This window comes from Stylophora pistillata, chromosome 2 (assembly GCF_964205215.1).
Source record: "Stylophora pistillata chromosome 2, jaStyPist1.2, whole genome shotgun sequence".
Taxonomy (NCBI): domain Eukaryota; kingdom Metazoa; phylum Cnidaria; class Anthozoa; order Scleractinia; family Pocilloporidae; genus Stylophora; species Stylophora pistillata.
In genome coordinates this window covers 54,322,378-54,350,317 of record NC_142520.1, presented here as the reverse complement: position 1 = coordinate 54,350,317, position 27,940 = coordinate 54,322,378, and the positions used below count along the sequence as shown (strand labels likewise).

The 27,940-nt window shown below is 37.6% G+C and overlaps 2 protein-coding genes, 2 long non-coding RNA genes and 1 pseudogene across 11 annotated transcripts; 1 reads left to right on the top strand and 4 right to left on the bottom strand.

The window, feature by feature from the left end:
• Positions 1-575: 575 nt before the first annotated feature.
• LOC148740401 (uncharacterized) lies at positions 576-5,489 on the bottom strand (annotated as a pseudogene). Its single transcript, XR_015997112.1, has 4 exons — positions 4,687-5,489; positions 3,569-4,585; positions 1,844-2,846; positions 576-1,547 (listed from the first exon to the last, which is right to left on the bottom strand). The product of XR_015997112.1 is annotated as an uncharacterized LOC148740401 (transcript).
• A 3,173-nt stretch (positions 5,490-8,662) lies between these two features.
• Positions 8,663-14,097, bottom strand: LOC148740400 (uncharacterized). Of its 5 annotated transcripts, none has more exons than XR_015997131.1 (6): positions 13,305-14,097; positions 13,000-13,125; positions 12,074-12,394; positions 10,373-10,547; positions 10,236-10,292; positions 9,851-9,980 (listed from the first exon to the last, which is right to left on the bottom strand). XR_015997131.1 is itself a non-coding variant. In XM_088750625.1 (4 exons), the coding sequence occupies exons 2-4, from the start codon at positions 10,455-10,457 to the stop codon at positions 9,720-9,722; spliced, it is 411 nt and encodes a 136-aa protein (XP_088606751.1). In that variant the 5' UTR covers positions 10,458-10,547; positions 12,074-12,214; the 3' UTR covers positions 8,663-9,719. The 5 variants fall into 5 exon arrangements, 2 of the variants coding, with proteins under 2 accessions (XP_088606751.1, XP_088606752.1); XR_015997130.1 differs by having other exon boundaries at positions 9,908-9,980; positions 10,228-10,292; positions 13,000-13,126; positions 13,248-14,097; XR_015997129.1 differs by having other exon boundaries at positions 9,908-9,980; positions 10,228-10,292; positions 13,305-14,095.
• LOC148740399 (uncharacterized) lies at positions 14,028-21,768 on the bottom strand. Of its 3 annotated transcripts, none has more exons than XR_015997125.1 (10): positions 21,689-21,768; positions 21,011-21,424; positions 19,903-20,487; positions 19,696-19,779; positions 18,707-19,066; positions 16,169-16,419; positions 15,497-15,675; positions 14,966-15,061; positions 14,396-14,712; positions 14,028-14,150 (listed from the first exon to the last, which is right to left on the bottom strand). XR_015997125.1 is itself a non-coding variant. In XM_088750596.1 (9 exons), the coding sequence occupies exons 5-9, from the start codon at positions 18,837-18,839 to the stop codon at positions 14,622-14,624; spliced, it is 750 nt and encodes a 249-aa protein (XP_088606722.1). In that variant the 5' UTR covers positions 18,840-19,066; positions 19,696-19,779; positions 19,903-20,487; positions 21,011-21,424; positions 21,689-21,768; the 3' UTR covers positions 14,028-14,621. The 3 variants fall into 3 exon arrangements, 1 of the variants encoding a protein (XP_088606722.1); XR_015997126.1 differs by having other exon boundaries at positions 14,028-14,123; XM_088750596.1 differs by having other exon boundaries at positions 14,028-14,712.
• LOC148740398 (uncharacterized) lies at positions 21,134-24,532 on the top strand. Its single transcript, XR_015997160.1, has 2 exons — positions 21,134-21,260; positions 22,838-24,532. It is a non-coding gene; the product is annotated as an uncharacterized LOC148740398 (long non-coding RNA).
• On the bottom strand, positions 24,448-26,125 carry LOC148740397 (uncharacterized). The gene is made up of 2 exons (XR_015997161.1): positions 25,725-26,125; positions 24,448-25,596 (listed from the first exon to the last, which is right to left on the bottom strand). It is a non-coding gene; the product is annotated as an uncharacterized LOC148740397 (long non-coding RNA).
• Positions 26,126-27,940: the final 1,815 nt, after the last annotated feature.

The window sequence follows — 27,940 nt, the reverse complement described above, 5'->3', positions numbered from 1 at the left end:
TAAAGCGGACACGATCTTCTTTTTCGTCAAAACTCCATTCTAAAGCATCCAGTCCTATATATCTCGTTTTACATTATTTGTATCAATTATTTTATGAGTCTTCATCGAACAACATTCAGCCGGCCTGATCCTGTCTGACTCCAGGCTGACTGCCAAGTGCGGTTCGAAGGGGACTTTTTCATTTCCGGCTTGCGCCCTTAATACGGGGGCCGCGGAGCCATGGGGTTCAGTGGGCTGTAGCCTCACCAAGAGCAATTTATTATTATCAATATTATTCATTTTAATCTTTGTAATAAAAGATTGAAAAATTTTTCTTAGGACTGAAGCGTATTTCCGGTGTCTTCAGAAGCTCTAGACTTCAAAATTTGAGGGGGGGGGGCATATCCCAGGACACCCTATCAGCAGTCTTTGTCTACTAAGAAAGGCGCGCTAAGAAACAGGTAAAAGGAAGTTCTCCTCGGAGAGGAGGCCCCAGGACCCTCATAGGTAGGTCGGTGCCGATGAGCTCACACTACGCGGGAACTTCAATGGCTCCTCTAATCCAAAATATGTTCCTTGCCTTTCGTTTTATATCAACGTTCATATCATTTTTTTAAGCAGCCTTTGGCCATTTGCCTTTTAAACTGCACTGCAAGAGCAGCATCTAACAAGGTCTTCGAGCAGAGCGATGTAAGATGTCTTTTTTCTCTGATCAACCTTAGGTGGTAATGCAAGATTGAGACTCTCGCAAAGGAGTTTTAAGATTGCAAGTTTGAGATTTTTGAGTGTGTTACTCTCGACTATGGAACAGATGTTATACTGTTGGTAATTAATAGGATGAGTTACATTTAACTGCTCAAAAATAGACTCCTTAGCATTTGAAAAATTAGATTCTTCCTCCATAACAACCAGATCTTGCTCAGTTACAGCTTGTGCGCAGGGGCTGTCTGCTGTTTCACTTTTGCTGCCATTCTGGAAAAAAATGAAGCTACTTGTTGAGTTGTCAAAAACTCAGAGACACTGAACAAGCGCTCCCCGTTCGATCCCTTTGCTCTTTTCATTTCTGTTGCAACCATTTCCGCGTCGACCCTTTTGCCACTTTCTTGCCCGATGGTAAATCTGGCAGTTAGATACTCTCGTTGCTTTTCGTTAAACCGGTAAGCTTTCTTAACTTGTTTTAAAGCGAAGCCTTCCGACGGTGTCCCATATCCAGTGCTACGAGGACAGGTTTCAGGAAGTAGAGGAATAGTTGGCACTTGAACCTTCCAATAGCCTTGCAGCATACTTAACCTTCGCTTTATCAAGAAGTGTCTCTCTTTCAACCGTCTTTGTGCATGTTCCGAACGCGAGATGCTTTTCCAGAGAAGAGTGCCGTTGGAAAATACGTGTGCAGCCCTCTTTTGGACATGGAAACACTTGATCATCGCCTTTCGCTTCACGGCCATAGTCCTCTTCCTCTGCGGGATCCGTTGTGAAAGTTTTAGTGGGCTCTTTAAGTTTTCTCCTTGGGGCGATCTCTTTAAATTCTCCGGGGGAAAAAGTAACCGAAATATTTTGGTAATAGCGTTCTGTGGAAAATAATGACATCAAAAGATTAAAAAAAAAAATCAAACACACCAAACCATTATCCAGAGTGAGATTTTCTGCGATTCACACAGTAAAAGTTTATTTTTCTAGTATAGTGTTCCGTAAATAAAAAAAAATTGAAATAAACTTTTATAACAAAAACTGAAGACAGGTTTGATGTTTTTAAGTGATTTTGATTTCAAGCTTTCCCTCGCTGAGGTTTTCAGTCTCAAAACTAAAGAGAGATCACGCTACATTATAGCTAGAAACTGGATAGAGAATATAACGTAAGGTTTACTATTTGTTCCTTCCAAAGAGATGCATTTGCCGGGGCCTATATCAAATGCCTGCCACACCCTCATTCCACCGGGATAAAATCTGAAGTTGTTCAGTTTACTGATGCCATTAATCTTCTGTTGCGTTGGGGGAACAGTTTCGCGTTCCCCAAGACTGTCTAACAACACTACACGAATCCCTGGTAGACCCCCATGGGATAGAATTGCGTTTTTCATTTCCTTCGTATCGGTAACATTGTTCCACTCGTTTATGAATCGTGTTATGTGTCCTTTAATTGTTGCAGCCATACGATCAGCAGGCCCTTTTCCGCCCTGGGGATCTGAGAAGCCTATCTCAGCAACGTGAATTCCTGCTTCTATTTCTATTGTTGGCACTGACAATATGGTATAAGTGCTATGGTAGCACCCTGCATTATCTTGACGAAAAAATGCTTGATTGATTTCTGGGTGCTCTGATTTCAAAGTTCTAAGGATATGTGCCATAATGGAGACCACAGCGGAACTTCCTTGGGTGCAGTTCTGGATAATATGTACAAATCCTTGTGACTCAAACTGGTTGGCTCGGCGGCGCACGACAACGGATATATGCCAAGAGATGCCGCGCTTACCGAACCAGTCTGACTGAGATTCACGATACTTGCGCGGTAGAAATTTCATGACCCAGTCCTGGGTAATAAAGACTGAACCACTATCTAGCTCTCTGAGAATCTTCAATCTAGACTGGTCTTGCCTCACTGTACGGAGTTGGTGAGCCTTCCAAGCATGAATTACGTCCTTGCTGTGTTTTACCAAGTAGGTGGCTTCGTCATGATCATCTTTCGTGTGAAAATAAGCCTCTTCAACAGCCCCTTGAATCTCATCTAGAACAGTACCAAGCTCTTCACATTGAAAACAGTGGTCCTCATGGGTATGTTGGCACTTCTGCTGAAAACAGCTGTCACTCGGATCACTCAAAGCATATGACATACAATGATCTGCTATGGTAGCCTCATCGTCAACGTGCACCTATCAATATACCATTATTTTCTTAGTATGTAAACGCAGAAAACAAAAACTTAAAGCACTCGCCCCACCCTCCGTTTCAAGTATGTAAAATGGTTTTTGTTACTATTAGTTGTAATTTGTAAAAAAAGACTGATCACTTCTAAGTTATATTAGACTGCTTGCAGTCTGCATTTTCTCATCCGTATAGTTCTTATCTCAGCCAGCGTGTTTGCAAATCACGACGTTATCGTTTATCGCGGCTCGCGGCTTCGCGGCTCGCGTGCTTGATTTTCGCGTGCAGCAGTAACTTGGCAAAGACAAATACGAGGCTTATACACTAAAGTTATAAAAGTAGCATGGATGATCAGGGCCGAGGTAGAGAAAATCACAAATGTAGGCGATGTTAAAGCCCACCCTGAAATCAATAACAGGGAGAGAATGGGAGTTAATGAACTTTAAAAACTACTCCATTTTCGAATTTAAAGTTACCGCTGAAGACAGACATTATGAACGCACTCATACAAGGTTAGCCTCGACATAAGGTGAAATATTCACAAATTCCGGCTGGTAAGTGTTTGAAATTTAAAAATACACAATAGATAGAATAACAAACAGGTCTTCTTCTCGTTGGATGGGAATTTCAGATGGAGGCTAAGCCTCTAAAAAATGCTTCTTCACTTCTTTCATTCAGCGGTCATAGCAAACCCGAAAGTAGACTATTATTTCTTTAAGCAATATCTTACCTTGAAGTCCGCCTTTAGGTAAAGTTTTGAGTTCTTGAGCTTTTCCTGCCATCCTCTTACCGTGGTATCTTCAACCAAGCCTTTAAGTTGATTTAGGAGTGAAATCATCTTGTCAAATGCAGAGGCTCTATCGGCTGCAAAATAGTCTAGTCCCTGGAGGCTCTTTCTGACCGTCGCGCTACAAGCAGCTAATACACGCCAAAGTGTTCTTTTACTGAAAGGGGTAAATCCGACTTCTTTGCAATATTGCTCATATTGAACAGCAATTCGCTCTGGTATTAGACACCGAACCACATTTGGTACTTCCAATACGTTACCGTTGGACAGTCGTAGACTCTTTTGACCAAAAGGCATATCTTGAATAATATGTGGGCTTGTAATGAACTGCAAAAAATGATCAAGTTGGGCCTCGTCTATCCGTACCCTCGCTGAAGGCCCTATAGGAACGGGCGTCGCTACTCCATGCTGAAGGCGATGTAAGTTCGCCACAGTGTATCTATACTGGGTCAGACCGGGAATAAATTCTTGTATAGTAAAAAAACTCGCAGCGGCAGTCATAATTGAAAGGATTTGTCTCCGTGTGTCCCAGCTGCCGGCATTTTTGTAAGTTTCTGCTATGGCCTCGAGGTAAAGACGTTGGGATGGGAGCATTATACCTTCTAAACCAAGCTCATCATTGACGGCCCTTGAAGCTTGTAGTGCTGACCAAAGATAACCTGAGTTTTCGGGGGACACAACCTTTAACACTGCGACGAGGATATCTCTAGTGTGTTGTATGTACCTTCGTTTCGTTCTATCAGCACTCTTTAACCACTCAAACTGTGGATGATCAACCGTTTTTACGTCACACTCCGAAAGGAATTTATTAAGCAGCCTTAAAAGTTTGTTGGCACAAAGAACCACTTCACCTGAGCTAGTTGTACTTGTGTTTTCGGATGACCCAAAAATGTAGCTGTCGTCAATGGAAAGGTGTTTTACATTCTCACATATATCTTCTGTACTACTTGCCTCAGCTTCCTTATGGGAGGAAAAAATATGAAAAGTAATTTAATGATCGCAAATTAATGCACGATACTGATTAAACCTGTGGACTGCCTACCTGTTTAAACGACAATTACCAATAAAAATGTTTCCTGTCTTTTCTGCACGGACATGGGTTCAACAACAACTGTTGGTGAAGAAAAGGCAGTTTCTGTAGAGTTCGCAGAAGTAGACACCATCATTTTACCCAGATGATCCCGGCATTGCTTGCAAATAGCTACGGATCGAAAAAAAAAAAAAAAAACAGAAGAGTTAGGGAAGGATAAATGGGCATGGTAATAGAAACGGTGGTATTCTAAGTCCTTCTTACTGATTAACGCTCACTCGTACTTTAGCGTAACCTAAAAGGGGATACTTGGAAGTGAGCGCCCGGGAGAATAGGGGGCGGGAGAGGAAAGGGCAGGAAGACGGAGTTAGAAAATAGTGGGAAGCGGGAGAAATTTGTTGAAACCACGCAACAATGCTTTTAAATATTTGGCAATCGAAGAATGGATAAAGACAGGAAGCTAAGAAAAAAGGGGTGGGAGCCGGGAAGGCAAGATACCCGTACCGAACCCGACAGGAGACCCCCTGTTCCACCCCTAAATGGCTATTCGGTCGGCTATTTTGCTCCGAAGGAGCATTTCCAACGATAGTTTAGGCAAGGAAAGAGACCACTGACTCAGTTGTCTGCAATATTGGCCGTTTGTTGGCGTTCCTCATCCTCTTGGGTACAGTGCGTCCCTTTCATTTGTCAAAAGAGGGTCAAAGCAATAACAGTGTATTTGATTTACTTAATTTTTCTCAGAGGGCACGGTAACGAATCCTGCAATCTGATTGGTTCTTTACCCGGTCAGTATTTTCCTATCTCTACCCACGGTAACGGTAACGCTTTCGTGAGTCGCCAGTACATCCCTTCTTTCGTTGCCATTTTTCATTAATATATCTCGTATTGGTTTCAGAATTCATTTGCATAAGCAATAGTGTCATTACGTTGGTTAACAAGGGGTCTAAAAACCGTCTATAATTAATTTTAATCGTTCACAAAAAGTACCTAGAAAGTTAAAATGCGAGGTATTTGGTTACAGTTGAACTAATCGCTGGAACTTTCATTCATTCAATATCTAAATTTTCTCAAACAATTTGTTCGTAATAAAAGAGCAAGCAAAGTTTTAATTTCAGTTCTCCAACAAATATACGCTCTCGGTGAGTCTTTCCAAGTCCGTTCAATTTGAAAATTTTAACCATGAATTGCACAACAGAAACTGAAGGAATTCGATTAGAAAAGGCCGCATTAAATGCTCTTGTGTCTCGTCGGAGTGTATCATTCGAATTTAGTTTTTACGGAGGAAAGATCAGATTTACACACACCAGTGCAGAAAACAAAAGAGCAAACTCTCACAACTTCAAAATAAAAAATTTGAATTTACTTACAATTACTTTCCTCGCCGTTTACTTAACGAACAGAGGTAAATCCTCGTACATCAATTAATTTTCGATGAGAGTGAACATTAGTTTTCATAAGATCATTGACTGTTCTTAAAGAAAACATTGACAAGACAGTCCTTGCCAAACTAGTCTGGTTGTTTTTCAAAAGAGTACATGCGCTTTTTTTTTCTTACGCATTCTCTAATTGACAGGTGTCAGTTTGTGATAGATACTTGTAAAAATAATGTTTTATGGTTTGTTTGGAAGCGTTTTAAATCACCTTTATCAATACGCAAATGAAAATGTTTCAGTAAAGCATCTCTCTATAGTTTGCATCACCTCTATTTTAACCACGGCATTTACTCGCTCAAAAATTGCTCAGCTTATGGAAGATCTTGCTGTATTTACAGCTCTAAATCACGATTCGGGTTCTTTCGGAAAGAATTTCGTTAAGTTAAAAAAAAAAAAAAAGGTTTATTTACCGGCTAAGGGTCGGTCCGTATGGTGAAAAACGGTGACCTCGGTCTTAAAAAGGCTGCCCTTGGCCTACGGCTTCGGGCAACATTTTCAAGACCGAGGTCACCGTTTTTCACCGTACGAACCTCCCAGCCGGAAAATAACAAACATTTATTTCTCCTACTAAAGCAGTGTACGGTTTAACTGCAATTACGCGACCCAACTGTGACCAGCATTCCAGTTTCTTTAAAAACAAAACAAGATTGTTTTCTGTCAATTCCACGATCACCTCGACAGGTTGTCGACTTGTGACCCGCTACTTCTGCTGGAATGCAACATCTAGTCTTGCCTGTTCGCCAGCGAATACCGCACGCGTCTTTGTGTTTAGGGCACACCGTCATATACAACTGACTGTCCTGTGTGATGAAAATCCCTGGTAAAGAAAACTTAATTGGTAAATTATTGCTGTATAAATGAATAGTCCAAATGTATTCATGTTGTAATCGAAAATTGTAAATCAAAATGATCTTTATTAACCTGCCCGTGTAAGTAATAATTTCCTCTCGTTGCTGTCGTTTTCAACATCCGTCAAAATGTTAAAACTCTTCAAGTGAGCTGTAACATCTCTAGTACAGTCTTTCAACTCGACAAAGTCGGTCACGTTTGGATTTTCAGAACTTGCACCACAAGCCCCCCCAAGAAGAGAAGCAATGCTACAAAATGACATCGTTATCTTTTCTTGCTCTGTGAAAAACCTAGTACGTGTTTACCTTTAAGAGGAAGAGCGTGATTGCATCATGGAAAATGATGGCCCAGATTGCAACACGGTTTAACTGCTACCGTGACATAAGTCCTTTTTATCAAGTTTTATGACAGAAATGTGGCCATTTTTCCGAAAAATATTAGGGTAAATATCGTAATAAACATTTTGGCTGTTATCTTGTGGTGAAAAAGTACACGACAGAGGCTTACCGTGTTGCGTGACTTTGTTTACTCACATAACTTTTTTCAAGATATCCGCGATAATTCAAAAGAAATCATATTATCGCAGTTGCAGAAAACGTAGCTATTCAACTAAGAATAATGCCGATAATAAACACCTGGTCAACAAAAATGGTGAACTATACAGCGGCCCTTATCTATAGTTAGGTGTAGGTAGTGCTGTTGAAATAGCGGGTCAACAATAACAGAGTGTTCTGAAATTCAAATTATCAGAAAATTTCGTATCTACACATCAATTTACAGTCCTCTTCAGCAATATCTACGGATTTCTTACTGAATAATTTCATATCATTTCCATATCAAAAATCTTTTAACCATCTTGTTTACTTCGTAGCTCTCCAGTACGATTTCTACAACTGATCATCATGCAAATTTCTGACCTTAGCCACAGTGCGTAAATGGATTTATACCCCTAACCCTAAAACCCTAGCCCTAACCCTAAAAAAACCCTACCCCTAACCCTAAAGTCAGTTAAATAGACATACTGGCAGACAAACAAGCAGATAGACTTACAGACAGACAAGCATATGGAAGGCTGGACAGACACTAACAGTAAGACAGAAAGATAGACACGCATGCACAGATAGACAGAGTGGCATTTTGACATACATGCACAGATAGAACGACAGACAGGGAGATGGAATTACAGACAGATAGCCTTAGACACAGATAAGAGATAGACAGACACAGGCAATTACGCAGACAGACAGACAGGCAAAGAAGCAGACAGACCGAAAGACGGACAGACACTAGATCGTCCGACCGACGGACAGAAAGACAGATAAAAAGACAGGTAAACAAAAATTTCTGACGGCTTTGATTTCGGGCAAAAAAAAAAGAGTCCGATAATAATTGTCCGAAATTTTTAAGCGTCCAGAATTTTACGGTAAAATAACACAACGCTGATAAGTCGCAACAAACCTGATGTGACGAGGAAGTGTTTTGAAATAGCAGGATTAATGGACACTGTCACTAAGGAAATTAAACCAGAAGATCCTTTAAATATTTGTAGTCCTAGATTTATAAGCCACTTTGAGTTACAAAGATCTTATGTCGAGCAAATTTTTGGTACGAGACTGCATAAATTACGTAATAAATTGTCAGAATTTGTTTTTTTTCCTCATCGTTGTATCTGTAAACCCTTAAGGGCACAGTCAAACTATCATTTCCGCACTTTTTTCCAGTTCATTTCGTGTTTGTAAATTTGCTCTCATTTTAATTTAATCAAGTTTCATATTGACAAACAAATGACAGTTACATCAATCGATTGATCAATCTGAATACATATTTACTGAAAATTATCACCTTAATAAAAAAGACGTTTTTTCTATGCCATTACTTGCGTTTACTAAAAAAGAAAATGTCGTCTCGCAAATACCACCTCAACCCTTTGGTAATCTGATACTACGGTTTAGTATTACCACTATATAGAATCACTTACAGACAGAAAATGTGCGAGGTTAAGGAATTCGTAGGAAGTCATATCGTTTTAAAAAATAACTATTTGGTACATCTCGGTGTACACTATAAAAAACCGGGATAAGCTCCGGCCTGATGGGCATCTTGGCTCGAACGTGAACTTTACGTTACCTAATTTAAATTTCTAAATGTCTACAATTGTTAAATTGCCAAACGTGCTGTTATTAAGGGTTGCAATATCTTCAAAACGTGCCACAAACGGAGGAGCTAATTTATCAGTGGTGACAATAGCTGCTCCGTAGGGAGGGGTGACTGCGCGAGTCGATAGCCGCGACAGTGCCAATTGTTGGCTGACCAGAAAAGTCACAGTCTTGTCATCATAAATAAATATCGAAGCACAGCGCTTGTTCTGTCTCGCTAGCCGGCGAAGTTGCTCCTCTACGGTGGACAAGCTGTGCTGATCACATACCCTAACAGGGTGTGTCTGTCCAAGTTTAACAGTGGCATATCTGCTGAATAATTGACCAGCTTCGGCGGCATTCAGGTATCGATGTGGCAATGAATGACGGGAATTGTCATACAACACGTTTCCAAGATGCATGCACAAGTAAAGAAACTTTGTCCAATCTGAGGGCAGGTCAGGTTTGCGAGCGGAAGCGAAATGTCGATTGTTAGGAACGTGTGAGCGACTGCTAAAGAAATCAGACTACAGGCATTGCTTCCATTGCGACCATCGATACTAGACTGGCAAAATTCTGGGGGAACATCCAACTGTACACGTCACCATCGACCAAGGAAACAGGTTCAACTTGTTTGGAAGGATCTGTCACAATATCGTCACCCAGTTCCGCCCCAATGTCTTCCCACTCTGGTTCACTCGAGTCAGACTCCTCATCATCACCTCCAAAATGTTGATTGTTGCTTTTTCAGCGAATTCGAACTCACTAAAATCACCTTTTGTAGCCGCTTTAAACATGGCAACTCCTTGGGCGATTTGTGCCTTAGCAAAGTCCAAACCTTTTCGTGCTAATGAGTTCTTTCCGTGCACAGCAAGGGACTCTGTGCCTTCATAGCAATAACGGCCCTCCTGAAAAAGAAGCCAAAATATCATTCAGTCTATCTTTACTTAGTCCATGTGTTTTTATATGCAACAATTCAAATTTACAATATATTTATGTGCATATGAATATGGACGGAAACGTGTGCATGTACGTTTGCGTGATTGCCCTTGCAGACCACTAGCTTAGCTGGTACAAAAACCTGGCAGAGATTAACTAAGGGTTGATCTAACGTTGGGAGAGAAGAATCAAAGGTAATGTCAGAGGCACACCTACCGAGCTACCTTCAGAGGAGGAAACTGGCCCACTTGCCTCGTCCAATGAACAATCTTCATTACATTCTAAAAATTGAAGAGTACATTGATTTAATAACATGCAACATTCATTATTTTGCACCAAAATGGAAATGCTGTTCGCATACCTGACAAAACAGCTTTCAGACTTTCAATTGTTGATAAGATTTCTGGAATAACAGTGTCCTTGTAGAACCTCAAAAGTCCAGTCATCTCTTTTTTTCAAAAGTACCTTCTCCTCTGTCAACCTTCTGCCCTCCAGATACTTCTCCACAACTTGTTTCTTAGTACGAAGAGGCATTTCTAAAAAAATAAAAATAAAAAGATAGAAAATAAAAAAGAAAGACATCCAAAATCTAATGAAGACATTAGTTTGTTAAAACTGATATCCAAATATGGCATCCTTAAATTGTGCACGATTGCAAAGCAAGTCATAATTTATCACAGTGTAAAAGTGTCATCACAGGGTACAAAGAAGTTCAATTTTCCAGCTTGCCCGAATTTCCCCCAAAAAAAATCTCCCTAAAAACTTTCACTTCCCTTCAGGCACGTTGTGGGTAAAATCCACTAACCCAACAGCAACATCCCGTGACTAGCCTGGGGCTATAGGACACCAACTTCTTTGTACCCTGTATCGCCACATGCTAATCATCATCTTAAAATCAAATGGGACTCATTAAAATCATTTTGGGGGTGTTTGCAGTTTAAACTAAAATCATGCATTTCGTGTTCTTTCTTTTCACAAGTTTTCACAATACAGTCATATCAACATTGTTACGAGGATCGAATTATTATCACTGAATCTGTCACGCAATCCCAGACTTTTCTAGAATTATCTATAATCTGTAATATTCCAGAAACTTCTTTCATGTGACTCAGCAGTTTCCAAAAATAGTACAACTTGTAATACGCTATAAATAGTAATAGAACATTCTAGATAACTAAAGTAAATGTATAAAAGCTGGCTTGTGAGAAGTACAAAAGAGATTTGCCCGAGGGCTTACCCTCGTGGCTTGCTGACTGAACTTTTGGAAGCTACGATACGACGAGGCTATGACCTTTTGACCTTGCGATATCCGGAGAGAAGAAAGAGATGAAAAAGACGATAGTCGAGAGAGGACGAAGATAGAGAATATAGAGTTTACTATGGAGTCCTCCGGAAGAGTTTGTGTACAAGGAAAGAATGCGATAAATCAAGAAAGCCAAGCGCTGTGGTCTTCAGTCGGCGGATGTTGGAATTGGAAGTTGATCAAGACGACGAACACTTACACGGCATGAAGGATTGTAAGCCTGCTTTATGAACTGCTAAACTTAATCTTTAACCTAAGTAAATTAGACAATGTAAAACTAATTAGATAATAGTTAAAATGGGTTACTGCTTGTTGTTACATTTTTGTTGCGTGCCATATATCGTACTCGGGAGTCTATTTGCATACATGCTTTGTTAGCGGACATTTGTTGGTCACTCGTGCACGTAACAACATGAATATTTAACAATTATTCCACGAGCGCGCGTTGGATATGAGATGATAGATAGCCAACGAGACGCGTAGCGCCGAGTTGGCTATAATCATCTCATATCCAACAAGCGCGAGTGGAATAATTGTTTTATTAAAAACGTTACATTAAATTATTAAATTTTATTAAATTTTTAGCTCCCTTTTGATTTTAAGCTGACACGTACGCTTACCATATTTGTAGATTATGGTATATTGGCTGATATACCATAATGGCTAAGCCAATAAAAAGTCTTGAATTGCATTATCCAATGATCTAGTTTTTAATAAATTAAAATATAAAATATATACACTGCATTGTAATTTATTTACCACCAGTCTGATCATGTAGAGCCCACGGAAAGTTGTTGTCAAGGGCATCTGCAATTTCCACTTTACAATCTGTGGTAGTGTAGTGTCGCGAAGTCTTTAACTGGAACGGAACAGACTCAAATATACAAGAAGAGTTTACACCCAAAGTAGTCAGATCCAACGAATCTAAAACGTCCTTAGGCTTAGCAGCCAAGCCTGCAATATCCATGGATACCCGGATATAACAGGTAGTGAGACCACTGTACTCTGAAATAAGCCTTGCAAGGTCTGATTTTTCGTCAGTGATCTTTTTGCGTAAGCGATGACGTTGTTTTGAGGTATCTAGGGAAAATACAATTGTAACAAACAGGAGAAAATAGGCAAATTATGTCAGTAAAATAATTTATTAATCATCTGTCCTTATCATGCCATAGTCAGATAGGCCTTCACTGTCTTGCTCCAGCAATTTACTAGTTCAGTCATCGTCATTTTCCCCAGGTCTGATGTAAGCACTACATAATGAATTAGTTCTTTTTTCATCTCATCCAAGTTCAGCTAGGCCTTCAGCTTACAGAGCATATTAGTAACATCCAAGGTGTGGTCCTCCTTCTGGAAAGCAGTCGTATTGCATTGTTCTTAACTGTGTCTGTTTCTGCAGTCATAACCCCATCCACCTACAGAATAGCCAAAGCCCCTATTTGCCAGCTTGTTCAGAGTTCCTGTCAGCGCCTTCGCAGCTACTGTAGCAGTCACAGGACCTGAATACTAATGTACCTCAACCTGACAGCCATTCCCCTACTTAACTATTGCCCACTTTCCACGAGTGAGGACGTTAGGGGTTGGTCTTTTGGGAAGCATCTTAATCAATAAAGATGGAATAGTGAAGCATGACTAAATACACATATTGATGACCAAAAGGCATATAATGAATAAGGAAATAAACTAACCTGCTCGTCGATTGATATTTTTCAATCTCTGTTTTATAGAAGAGGCCATATATTCAATCTTCTGATGAAGTTCAAACGATTTCTGAATAGCAGCCCCACTTTCACATGAAGATTTCCTGTCAAGTTCTGAAAATTAATAAGATAGTGCTCATCAATCAACAGGTTTTGCAGACAGGATGCAAGTTTAAATTCTTCAACTGAAACAGCATTAAAACTCTAAATGGAAAATCAGGACCAAAAATCTTAGCACAAATCACTACTCAAATAATTAATTTCCCAAAAGTATGTTTAGCATGATCTCTCACTTCCGATGTCCAAACGTCAAGATTACAGGATTCAACATCTACTCCAAGTTCTCTAGCCAATGCATAGAAATCTTGACAATGCTGTTTCAGGTCCTTTTTTACCTGTGCATTATAAAATAAATATATAGAAATAAATACCATGTGATGCTTCCACTGATTTTTGTAATTATATCAAGAAAAATGTTTCATGACAAAACATAAACAATTTCATCTACATTCACAGCATAATGGGAAAAAGTTAAAAAATAATAATTAACATAATTATAATAACAAGTATAAAAATGCATGATTCTAATATTATAAAAAAATGTTATTTAACTGTTATTAAAATAATGCTCATTCACACATGTTCAAATCGTTTTTAACTAATGATACCAGAGTTGAGTCAAGCAAACTGTCGCTGTGCTACAAATACAAATGACCTTTGCAAATCTTTTAGATCACAAATCAGCGAGGTTAAGAATTTTACAGGAATTCCAAGCAATAGCATGTTCAGTCAACAACTCCTCTCGACCAGAAAAAAAAAGGAAAAAATTAATGACAACAATGATTTCATTAGAATAATCAAAAGATTTAACATTATAGCATATATTATATCAGCATTCCTTCATGCTTAGGGAAATGAATGGGAAGGAGGTTGTACTGCAAATAACACTATTGAGTTAGAAATTTACCAACAGTTAATTTATGATCATTTAGAGGTCAAATAAAGATATATATACAACCTTCGGGGCACATGTGCTTTGATGTTGATCCACAGCATGATACATAGCTGTTTATCTGTTCCACTTCTTCTCCTATAGAGCGAGCAGCCCCCTCCTGCCACCACCCACCCCCCCAAAGAACCTAGCATGTGTAATGCAAAATATTCCTTTAGAATGTAACATCTATTTTTTAATTTGTTCAAGTTAAATTCAGATTAAAATAAATCTTACATGGTTGGGTTCATTGTGGAAGCAAACATCTCCTTTTATAATATCCTTTATTTACTTTTCCTCAAAATATATAAATTTCTCCGTACTCTATAGGTGTCAAAAAAAGTAGGAGCCACCCACAATGTTTAGATTAAATACTATGAATGAAAAGTGTACCTGACAGGACCAACTGACAATGCTGGTTTCATTTTTGATGCACTCTGGGGATCTTTTTTCATCAGCCATGGCCAGTATTTGCAGACAACATCTTCCCAAAAGTACCGGTATGTTACTTTTCTAGGAATCATGTCCTGAATTTGAATATAATGAGCATAACCATACACTTCACCATAAAACATGTTCACTGCTCGTTGCGCAGTCCCATGTCGGCAGCCAGTAATGGTCAGCCCAGTCTCATCAAGACGCTTTTTTTTCTTGAGGGTGTTTCTTGCTGCATGCCAGTGGGACTCACCACAAGTGTTATTACCAGTTTCCTTTCATATAAAAATTGGACAATATAGTAAAAACTAAGGCACAATTTACAAAGAGTAATAAAAGTAATACATTAGCTTTTATCATACATTAATTAATGTCAGAGATTAATGTCATAGCATACATTTGCCTAGCAAAAAAAACATTGATATCTCTGTTTATCAATAGCAGGGACATAACTGCAGTGGGAAAGAATAAATTTACTTATAAACATAAAAGAGGATACTAACAAAACCAAGAGTAAAAAAAACTTACATACTGATTTGTATTCTTGTAAACTTAGCTAGATGATTATCAACTTTATCATTGCTTAAAATGAATGTTTCACCATAATAGGAATCTCGTTTTCTCCTAAAAACATAAAAAAAATTACAAAACAGGGTGGTAGGAGAGTAAAATTAAATTATAGTTATTTAAAAAGGAAAGGATTGGATGTTTTACCTAAATTTTAATTGCATAATAAAAATAATCACAACCTATAAGAAATTACTTACATGTGTATAAGGAGGGAGAAAAAAATCAAGAAAATACTTCTCTATTATCAATTACAATTTGGAACATTAATTTAATACAACAAAATAGCTCATGGCTTTCAAAAAATAACAAAAACTTTCATCATTAGCTCTCCAAGTGAGAAGCGATGCATAAAAGATAAAAGAGGTGCAACTTTGAGATGCTACTTCAATGTTACCCACCACCTGGAAACAAGGCCATTAATAATTGTTGTCCTTATTTAGGAGAAACAATTACATACATTAAATGCACGTTAAATGACAGGTTACTTACTCTCCAGCTGACTTGTAACGATACAACTTGGCATTGCCGTCCACATGGGCTGAGTGCTGGTAGGTAGCACAGGCTGGGCATACCATAAAGTCCTTGAACTGAAGCAAATTAATCTCATGGTTGCAGAACTTCCATTCTTTAAATGCAATACTAAATGCAGAGTCATTTATAACACCAACCTAAGAATTAGATGTAAAAGATGAAAGAATAACATAAACTGATAAATACATTTCATAATCTCTGATGGGTATGTTTGCAACACTTTCAACATAGATTACTTGATGGAGAGGCATTGACTAGTTTGATTCACTGTGAAAAAAGCTACATTTTGTTAAATGTATGAGTCAATTATAGGATACCAGGTATCACTCTTAGAGTAGGGGATGGAGATTCTAAAATCGCACTCCTTTGAAAGGAACGAAATGTATTTAACAATATTTGGTCTTTTTAATAGAGGACCTTACCAAAAGAGAATCATGGGATTTTTTTTATGAGTGGGTTGCTGGCTGGCTTGGGACGGAAAATAGACACACAATTTAAATTTACATTTAAATTTTTTAACAAAAAAATGTAAAAGGTACAAAGCATTAACTATGTGTATATAAATTTAACCTTTTAAAAATATTTGAACAGAAATGACCATTTTGTACACTTTATAGCATTGTAACCTACCCTTCCTCTTAAAATAGAGAAATCTTCAAAAGATCTGAGAAAACCACTTTCAGATGATCCAGGGAGGTGCTTTTGAAGTAAATCCCACTTGGTGAGAAGATCTTGAGAAAAAAGGTATTGGGTATTTGCTAAAGTAGCAGGCCAATACCCTTCACTCACAAGTTGATTTACATCGAGTGGATCAACGGAATATTGACAACAGCTGCAGCAATAGACAGCAACATTTAAATCAAACCTTCCTATGGAAAAGACTAAAAGAAAACAGACAAAAATAGTTTTCTCTATCACTACAGACAACTGCAATACATACAACTTAACTGATGTGAAGGCTAAATGGTCAATTTGTGTTTAAAAAATTGAAATTATAGGTAAAAATACTGTACCATTAGCAGTGACAGCAATACATCCTTTATTGGTTAAAGAGACTGGCTCAAAGGAATCAACAGCCTTGCATACAGCACATAATTATATTGTAGACTGAATTGACACTGTGGCAGACATTGCACTGTTAATTGAAAGCAAGTAAGCAAAAGAAACACCTATTCAGTAAGTGAAAATAAAAGCAACAGAAATGGAAAATTTTCTCATCATATGAGGGGGATACATGCAAATAGCAGGTACTACAACCAGAAACACCAGAACACCAACTAACAACAAGGTTAGTTTAGGGTTAGAAATAGGGCTACAACTGACAGTTAGTGGTTAACGCAATTAAAGGTTAGCGGCTGGTGTTTTGGGTGGATAGGGTTTCACTTAGCTTTTTTAAGAGTATTCTGGGTTTTATGTAGTCTCCCTCGCAGCCGTTTTTTTTGGATGTCACGCAACGCTCCCCCAAATGAACAGCTGATGACAACCGAACTACATTCCTTTCTCATTGTCCTTGCGGTTTGGTCGCGGTCTATTGAACAGACCAATCACATACCAGAAAATCTGAATGACGTAAGGTTTCACGTGAAAATGTGGATGTTGGGAGAAACACTGAAGAAATTTGTCGATGAGAGCTCAAAATGTTTCACATGTACATCGTTGTGCCCTGGTAAAGATAGAGTATATATTTTTGGGAAAACTTCTCACAATTTCATTGAAATTATAGAATCTACGCTTAACCTAGATGTCAACTGCTTTGCCAACGACACGAACGCATGATAGTTTGAGCGGTTGTTCAAGTTTCAGTGAGTAACTGAGAAAGTAGAAGAAGCCAAAAACTGAACGGAAACTCTTTATTCGCACTATTTCAAGAGGTTACTACAGATTATAAAAGTCAGAATATATAAGAAACAGTAAATTACATCAATAATCAAAAGGAAATGTAAGACGCCTTTCAATCTAGGCCAAGGGCTAAACGCTTGCTTCGACCTACAGATGGAGATCAGGAGGAAAAAAGCGCATCCTTGCTGTCAACAAACCGGGCGAAGCTTCAAGAACACTGCAATTTAGGTCGGCCAACATCTCCTACACTACTTGTACTTCTTCATTTGTCATTCTGCTGTTAGCTGGAGCAAACCCAATTAGTTATGTTCGTGGCTTCTTATCACCGGTATAGGAAATCGGCCCGAATTATTGAGTGTTTCCGCACGTTGGTACAACGCAACAACCATAACAATAGTATGACCACTTTCATCGGTAACATGGTCAAACACGAGCGGGAGTGCTTGATATATTAACGATTTCCAGGATCCTGTAGGCAACTTAACAAAAACATCTTCTTTCTCGACTAAAACTTTTTTAATTGCAAGCTTCTGGTGAGCTTTAGGCTCGAAAATTTTGAACTTTGACGACGCTTTGCGAAAAGCTCTTTCAAACGCCGCCATTTGTCTTGTGTTTTCCACATGAGGATCGCGATAGAAAATGATATCTGATTGGACGAGTCTCAAAAGGTGAGTCTGGCGTGAAAAGGTTCCCAAAAATGGAACCCGAGCTGTAATTGGCCAATTTGGAGAAAGGAATGTAGTTGGGGGAGCGTTGCGTGACATCCAAAAAAAACGGCTGCGGGGGAGACTAGGTTTTATGAGGTGTTCCTGATTTTAGTACATGCCCATACAAAGTTCCAACTGAAATCATACCTTTTCAAATATATACCCACACGAGGGTGTAGTAACAGGTAATCTCTTTTATTAAATCTTGAGGCACTTCAATAACCACTTGACCTTGTTTAAAATAAACAATGCCATGTTTTTGTATAATCCATATCTTGGAATTCCTATTCTTTCATGTACACGAACCAACAGCCTTTAATGAGAGCCCTTTTAGGCTGGGCCTTCCCATATAGTCCACAATATATAGGAAGTAGCCCATCCGGAGGCAGTAACAAGAAGTAATGGTCATTTACAAATCTATAAACACAAACCCAAGAAATATATTGAAGATTTCAAAATAAAATATAATATGTAAAATTTGGTTACATTTAAACATTAAACATTACATACATATATCCATGAACATACATACTTTATTGACTTTTCCCGAGGGGGCTTTTCAAAGACAATATTGCTATTTACAATTAAAAATAAGAATGACTAAAATAAGGTTCTAACTTACCTACTGTTGTTAAGTTTCCTTCCCCGTCTAAAGACACTGATGGTGCCACAGGTTTAAAAAACCCTTCATGATAGATTTCTCTATCATGAAAAGGATTTCTTCTGTGCACATCATTGTCACATTTTTCACACATAATCTCTTTCAAGCCACACTGCCGACAAGGGACAAGAGATTGGTCTTTCTCTCAGTGTACACAGGGAGCTGATGGTAGAAGGGGCTCCAACTCTAACAGTGACTTCATAATTTGAAGTCTTTTGTTGGCCCAGCTTTTGCCTAGATCCTCAATCCTTGTAGTCCAACTCTTCCGGATTGTTGGAGGCTTTGTATAACTCGCACATTCTTCAATAAGTTGATCTAAATCTACAAAAATATTTGTATAAACACAACAAAACATAAAACACAACATATAACATAAAGCAAAACAAAATAGACATGATATAACACAACACAACATGTTTATTTCGTAACTATAAGACCTTTAAATAATGTTTATTTAAATGTATATTTAGATTACGAGGTAAAGATTTCTATCATCACCTTTGATAGTTGATGAGGGCATCACCAGAATTGACTATCAAGTGATAATTGTGAGCAAATAATTTTATTTGTTTTAGTATAAATCTCACAACCCTTCAAAACTGAGAAACAAAACTATCACATCTCCATGTGAGACACAAAATGCAACAGAAAGAAACAGCCACTATTTTGTAGAGAATCACTACCCACTTTCTATCACAGAATAAAACTAGGCAGCAGGTAGCATAGCCAACCAGAGAAACGCATTCGTGATAGACAAATACACATAGACAAATTTTAAAAGTAACTTTAGAGCCAAGGTTAATATAATAAAATTCATTAAACTCTTATAACAAAAGAGTAAAAATTGATGCAAGTAAATGTTTTCATTTAAATGCTTGCAATGAAGAAGAAAATATTTAGTTTGATCAAAATGCTAAATAAGCTTGACGAACGTATACATGTAGCAGTACCATCTGAAAAATTATCCGTATACAAGTCTTCTAAATCCTCTCTAGGACTATCCGAGAAATCCACAACGTGGGCAATTGGAGAAGCTAAAAATAAAATCGAATATAGATAATGAGCAGAAGGGCAAAATTACCTAATCAATTCCGATTGATTTATAACCTTTTACTTTTACATCTAACTTGACATAACATGTCAACAACTAGACTCACCAGGAACAGCCGTGGTAGTACTGCTTGGTCGATTTTTTCTTCGTCGATATTTGGAGTACTTCGATCGTTCGCCTGTAAAATTATGGGTTTCTGCTGAAAACGGTAATATGCGGTTTCATTTTCTTTTTTTTTCGAGGCAAGTAGACACTCTGCCTCAGCCACAAGAGTCGCTAAATCAAGCTTTTATTTTTTCTTTTTCTCGCGTTGGAAATTAACTAAGCGTTCAGCCATTTAGCACGGAAATGCTTGTAAAAGTAGAGAGACTAAGAAATATTATGCGAGACAGCCGCCATTTTGCTTTACACAGCAAGCGCGACAAATGGGACCTGGGTATGACGGACAGGAATGAACCGCAGAATGATCACAACAATCATTTTCGGACGTGCAATTGTGGTCAATTGAATCCTATTGATCATTTCTCACCGGGAACGGGCTTCGCTCAAGGTCTCATATTTTCGAAGAATTGCTTGAACAGAAGCGCTACCATTGAAGGTCTCCTCATAGGCTATCAAAACATTCTCTTGGCTTCCTTATCAGCATTGAAACATCCTCTACAAACTCTGAGATCAGTAGAATCCTCATTCCCTGATTATAAATTCAACAATTTGATTACAAAATACAAAGAGTACAGGAAGTTCTCTTGAACCATGTAAAAAGAAAGAAAAAAAACAACAGAATTTGTCGTAGTATCATTACTTTCTCAATTAACCCAGTGTTATAGTTGGGTAGTGATGTAAATATGTAGTAAAGCTGATAAGTAAGTTATCAAGTTATTTTTTATTTCTATCGGTCACCACAAGGTAAGATATAGTTTACGGAGGGGCGTATCAGAAAGAGGACAATACATTTGGGGTCTGGTTTCATTTATTTATTAACCTGTTCATCTATCATTAAATTATTTCTTCCACAGCCAAGGAGTTTATCTGATTCCGCTGAATAAATTACTGTTACCAGACTTGCCAGAACGAATGAATGACCGAGCTGACCAGAAAGTCTGACTGCTCACCGTTAGCATTCATGAGACGGTGTTCGTACTTTCTGTACGACGTTAGCCAGTAAGAATCTCATTTGAGATGATGAACAAAAAGGACTGTGCGACTTAACTCACCTTTCTTCTCTTTCCTGTATTTTTGCTGATAATAAAATCTCTCCGAAGCTCATAGAAGCTCTCCACCATCCACTCCGGCAAAGCGACCAAACCTTTTCCCGCCCTCCCTCACTCGGGAAGCCTTGCTACCTCTCATGACTTGAGAGAAAGTTCTACGTAATTCGATACTGGGTGTAGCCACCGTAAGTCACCGAGTACAGTTTCTAACAGATTTCGCCGCAGTTTCCTTCCAAGTTTACCCTCTTTTCAGGTAAGAGATTTGTAGTTTGGATCCTCGCTTGTACTAAGAATGATGAGCGGTGCCGTTTGCATGTAGCATTCCTCAGTGAGGGGCTTATAGTGTTCTTTCACATTCAAGATGTTCTTTACGATAATTCGAAGGTGCGATCATCGATTTGTCTTCTGTTTCAAAGTCTTTGAAATAAAAATATCAGGTTAACAGGCAAAGGAGAGAGCTGATCATAAAATAAGATTTTGTGTTTAAGGGGAAGCGTTAAAGGGGAGATTCCTTTAGAGTTTCGAGGAAATTATTCAAGTCAAAGACTAAATACTTCCGTTATCATCGGGCGTCCCAGATCCGAATACTTTGGTAAATTTACACTCCACGGTTCAAAATTTTTTTCGAGGTAACCTGTTTGAATTGATGTTGTTAATCTCATTGATTTCCATGGTATTTACCTGATTTCAACATGAAGATGTTTGGTTTGAATGGTCGAGCGCAAGCATACAGTTGATATTCAGGAATTTCTCAGATGCATGATCACATGATTTGGAATAACCTTCAGCACAAGTGAGCTATTTAAAGACTAAGAAATTGCTCTCCCCCTACGCGTTCGTGGAAATCGAAATCTTCTAAAAATTAGGGAAAGCTCTTTAAATATCACACCCATTTTATTGAGAAATTGCTGGATTACGTGAAGGGCGAAAAAATACGATTACTTTTTTTTTAGAAACCTTTGAACTAGATATTTTTTAATAGTTTCCTAGTCTTCAAAATTCGTTTTTCTTTTTTTTTTTTTATATAGTTGGTGTGATACCCCTCAAGGGTTTAGCAACTTTAATAAAATTATGTAGATGTAGATGAACTCAGATATTTGTTATTCGTTAACAGTCTTTCTTGATAAAACAAAGAAACCACAGCATACGTGTAATATGCATTTTAATTAAGCCAAAAAATCTCAATTCTAGTATTTGGCCAGTTGTCTCTTGTTTATGAAAACAACAAATACTTCCCTGTACCTACTCAATGGCTTTGATTATTATAGTTTAGACTCACCATAACAAATCTGACTAGTTGAGTGCATTCATTCAATATCCAATAGTGTGAAGTTCACGCGATAAAATGCACACCCGATTAGCTTGAAATTAACCACTTTCATGCGGACTCAATTAGTATCAAAGTAGTCTACTAACTAAACCCATCCTTAAATCTACTCGTCAATGCGTGGTTGCATGACATGCGAGAAGCATTGTGATGTAAATCGAACCTAGCTTGTGAGTCAGGGAGTGTCTACTACAAGCCAAACAGCTAGACTGTTCACAATCTGTCCTTGATTTCATCATAATTTCCTGCAGTTGTTGTTTACTTTGCTGAGAAGGAAGTATTATGTTCAACACAGTTCTGAATTTAGCCCATTTGTGTAAACTGTAGGCTCGCTAGACTCCTCGAATGCGAACAAAGATAATTCAGCTGGGAATTAACTCTGACTCTCTGCCCGATCAAACTGATGTAATATTTCCCCTCAAGTGTTTTTGCCGTCATTTCCTGTCAGGTTAATCTAATTCTCTGGTATCTCCAATACTCTTTCTTTCCCTTTGTATTCTAAGTTTGCTGGGTTCTGATCAATTGTTCGTACTTCAACGACGCTCATCAAATGCAGAGCACTTTCGTCATACGGTCTTGCAGGAATCAGTCAATGTTCTGTAACAGACGAGTTCAAGTAGAAACTCCAAGCAGCAAACAAGAGGAAAACAGTGATTTTAAGTTATGATAGCATTTTTAATGGGACAATATTGGAACTGGAATGCATGGGAGAAACTGTTTCTGATCATGTTGACGTCAATTAGCTCTAATCGTTATCTGTCTAGAGCAGTCGTTGAGCGTCGATTAGTATTCATAACAAGTAATGAGAGTGTTTAAACTGATAGCAAAATTTTTGCATGATTCCCTGGATTGTACTTCATTTTAATTTTATCTAATAGAAGTTAGAAATGTACTCAAAACCGCCAAGGTCTGTTAAGTAACCAAGTGTAGGCATGATTTTATGATCTACAGGCAGTTATGTCACATATTTGATACTTGCTCGCTTTCTGCTTCGGTAATTGACAAGTGAAAAAGTACAAGTCAAATTCTTAGAAACTTTCGAACTCATTTTTTATTCGTTAACAAGCTTTTTTTGCAAGATGTAGAAACCACAGCATACTTGAATGTGCATTTCAAGCCAAAAAATTGTGATCCCAGTAATTGGCCTGTTATTTCTTGTTTGCGAAAGCAACAAATGCTTCCCTGTTTGTATTCAATAACTTTGATTATTATACTTTGGACATACTATGAAAAACCTCTTTGGTTGAGAGCTTTCAATCAACATACCAAAGTGTGTATACTTGACATGATAAATGCAATATTTCCAGTGAATGTTGAATTTATTAATTTTTTTTAATTAAGCACATTTTTCATTGTTTTCCCCAAAATCACTTAGGCCTAAGGAGGGGATTACAATCTTACAAGTTTTTATCCAATTTACTCAGAAAGAAAAGACTTTTGAAATGTAGAATTCTACAAGGAAATTGAGTGAAGTTTTCTTTTGATTTAAGAAAAAAAAAGTGCGTATCCACTTGACAGTTTAGGGAATAACTAAGTTGAATAATGTGGAGCAAGATTCTTGGCTATTTTGTAAAATTGGCTTAATGTATGTAGTTCTCTCCTCAAACTAAGAGGCTTCCAATCAAGTTCATCATGTACCTTTGTGGAGCTGGTTCCCTTTTTTAGTTATGCTTTAAACATCATAGTTAGTAGAGGGGACTGGTTAGGAAACGCGGCAAACTTCAGTCGGATAGGTTATTGTTTGATTTTATCGAGGTCACGTGACAATGACCCTGCACACATAAATCCAAAATGGCACCGCGGGCTTGTTTCGACAGTCACGTAGCGTTTAAGTTTTTGGATTTTCTCCATGTTCGAGCGACATCTTACCTTCAGAATATAGCTAAAAACATTAATCAAGTCAGTGGACATAATGCAGGTGAAAATTGTTCAGTGTTTGGCTGTGGAACGTGTAGGAGAAGTAAAGGAATTGCAATCTGGAAGCTACCGGCGCCGCGAAACGCAGAATACAAGAAGTGGCGAGAAGACTGGCTGAAAATAAATAAGTTACTCTATGTTAGATACTTTAACCATATAGCCTTTATACTCATTTTGTCCATAAAATAATCATTAATGAGCAATATTTAATATGTTTATTTAATATGTTGCAGGTTGTAGCTACCAAATTAATCTTTTGTAATAAATTACTTATTGACAAACTGTTGCAGGCTCTTAATTCTAACTATATCTGCCTTTCTTGTTCTTTGCTGGCTCTACAAATTTCCTTTCGTAGTGTTTTTGTTTTCATTTGTTTACATTGAATTTTGTGTTTCTGTATAACATCTTTGGCCAGTGAAAAACACCATACAGTAACATATAAATGAATAATGATGTCCAAAACATCTTTTGCAATGCTGTTATCTACCACTATGTCTGAGTCCAACAACATAGTGTTATATGCTGAGACCAATTGAACATCACAAGCTGATTTGGATTCTATCTTAGCATTGTCAATCTTCAGCTGAAGACTTCCTGAGGTCAGAGTCCTAAAATTATGTTCTATTCTCTTAAAAATTGTTTGAGCTTGTTTAGAAATAACCCAAAGTCCACCTCGGTTTAAAGATGAAATTAGTTTTTGACTCCCTGCAACATGCAAATCTTCTGCTTTACCAGCTTTCAGTATTGAAGCTGTTTGTTCAGTATGTGCAGTGGGATTATATACATTGTTCACCTTGCTATAAAGCTTGTGCAGAAAATATCCTCCAATATGTTGTAACCCTGCCATTTCTCTATCACACAGTTTAGTACGGATATTGGGATTTGGTGATTCATCTTTCTGTTTGCTGTGAGCTATCAAACAATCAGCCACTTTGGCACTAAGCAATGTTGCCGCATTACTTGACAACCCCACAAAAATCTTTGTTGAATTGAGGCCTATTGTTGAATAGTACTTCGAGTAGAATTGTTCTGCATTTCCGGTTTTAACCTAACGCATATACATGGATTCTACTTCTGAGAAGCCCATATTTTATTCATCCCAGTTTGTATATCTTCGTAGCTCTTCTTTTATGCTTTGAGGGTATATTTTTCTTGCAGTTATTTTATCTCGTGCTTTGATTGATAACGCTTCGAAGTCTTCAGCAGTGAATTTGGCTTCTTGAGTCGGTTGATTTCCCCGCGCTTGTTCCTCCTTATGCTTTATTGTCTTATGTCTTTTTAATCCAGCCTTAGTCTTGCATTTATTTTGACACAACTAGCAAACAATTGCCTCTTCGTATTGAACCTAAAAATCGAAAGACTTTCAGTAAAAAAATATGTTGTTGTACTACAACCGATGCCGTTGCTAAGGGCATCAATAACTACAAAGTTTTTGGGCGAAAATAACGTTCTAAAGGCTTCTAAAAGACTTACAGAGTCAGCTGCTTCGACAAAGTGCCCTTGTATTCTTCCTCGTTCTCCAAAGTTTCCAATATATGGCATCAAAATCGTCGCCGAAGAAAAATAAGTTCTTCATGTCCTCCATATTGTTTTGGTTCTGTGCAGGGTCATTGATCACGTGACGTTCAAGTGAAGCTCAGGGGACAGACAATAGGCCGGCCCTTTGAAGTTTGCCGCGTTTCCTAACCAGTCCTCTCTACTAACTATGTTAAACATAAACAAAAAATTATTATCAGTTTTCTTTACTTTTTTTAATTAAATTGTTTATTGCATCAACCACATCATTACACGACATAATGTGTACAACAACTGTTGCTGACCTAGATCTCATGCAAGATGTATCATAAATTGAAAATTGTTGTCTCAAAAGCATCTTACTGGGTGACAAACTCTTAAAAAAAAAACCAAAAAAAATTAAAAAACAAAAAAAAAATTAAACAAAAACGAGGCTCTCATTCTGTTTTTTTCGTATTCTAAACAATGAATTATGTCAGAGAGAAGGACTTATGAAATCAGTTTCTGTTAAAGAACCTGCAGGACCATCTTCTGAGTAATTTTCTGTGTCAATTGCAAATGAAAACAACTTACAGAGGATAAAATGAATAACAGGTCTGGAAATAGCCACTTGGTTTGAATATTTTAAGCTTGGAAATCATTCATGTTTTGGTTTATATTACAACTGTTTAAGGTTATCACATCAAAACATAACCAACCATATATTTGCACTAATGATTTCTTTCCTGTTAGATATTAACCTTTACAATAAAAGTAATCTTCATGTTGTTTTTAAAGAGTCAGGAGAACTCTGTTTTAAAATTCAAGTATTTTCTTGTTCGTAATAGCCTTGTTGTTAACATGTATAACGCAAGCAGTTGTTTATTTTTGACAAAAAAAATTATACAGTGAGACTAAAGTCAAAATGTCTGACATGAAAATAAATAACTAGAGCTTTTTACAAATAAGCAGTGTTTACTCAGAGTGTTTAAAAGAACACTGAAGGGTGGATGGCTTCCAAAGATTGTACTTAGAGGAATAAAATATAACTAATTAGTTTGGTTTAGTAGAAGTTAAATTATAAACCTCATTTTTTCCATTGTTGGTTGAATGTTTATAATGCCAAAGCAAGAACAATGAGAGTGTTTAAACTGATAGCAAAATTTTTGCATTATTCCCTGGATTGTACTTCATTTTAATTTTACCTAATAGAAGTTAGAAATGTACTCGAAACCGCCAAGGTCTGTTAAGTAACCAAGTGTAGGCATGATAATATGATCTACAGGCAGTTATGTCACGTATTTGATACTTACTCGCTTTCTGCATCGGTAATTTAGCGAAAAAGTACAAGTCAAATTCTTAGAAACTTTCGAACTCACTCATTTTTTATTCATTAACAAGCTTTTTTTGTAAGATGTAGCAACTACAGCATACTTGAATGTGCATTTCAAGCCAAAAAATTTTGATTCCAGTATTTGGCCTGTTATACGTTTCTTGTTTGCGAAAGCAACAAACGCTTCCCTGTTTGTATTCAATAACTTTGATTATTATACTTTGGACATACTATGAAAAACCTGTTTGGTTGAGAGCTTTCCATCAACATACTAAAGTGTGTATACTTGACATGATAAATGCAATATTTCCGGTGAATATTGAATTTATTATTTTTTTTATGTAAGCACATTTTTCATTGTTTTCCCCAAAATGACCTAGGCCTAAGGAGGGGATTACAATATTACAAGTTTTATCCAATTTATTCAGGGACACAGACAAACAGACAAACAGACACACAAACAACCCTCCATTGGCAATAACAATGAGTTAAACCTACAAAGCTAGAGGGGTTTATTATTTAAACAATCAAATAATGGTCTCTGAGAAGCCATTAGTATTAATTATCAAACTTTGTACTTTGTGAAAAAAACCACAGTTGACATTGTAATTTACAGACTGAATACCATACAATACAAATTTAGTTTCCTAATGCATCGCTGCTCAGTGACCATGCTTCACCTAGAATATTTGCAGCAGATGTAGAATTAGGACATCATGTTGAGCTCAGTGTACCTAAGAAAAAAAAACAAGAAAGAGTATTTCACTAATTCAGAGTCAAAACTGCACTGGGAAATATATACGTGATCCACAGCTATTAATTTTCAAGAGATATTCTCAAAGAGAATAGGAACCCAGTCTGA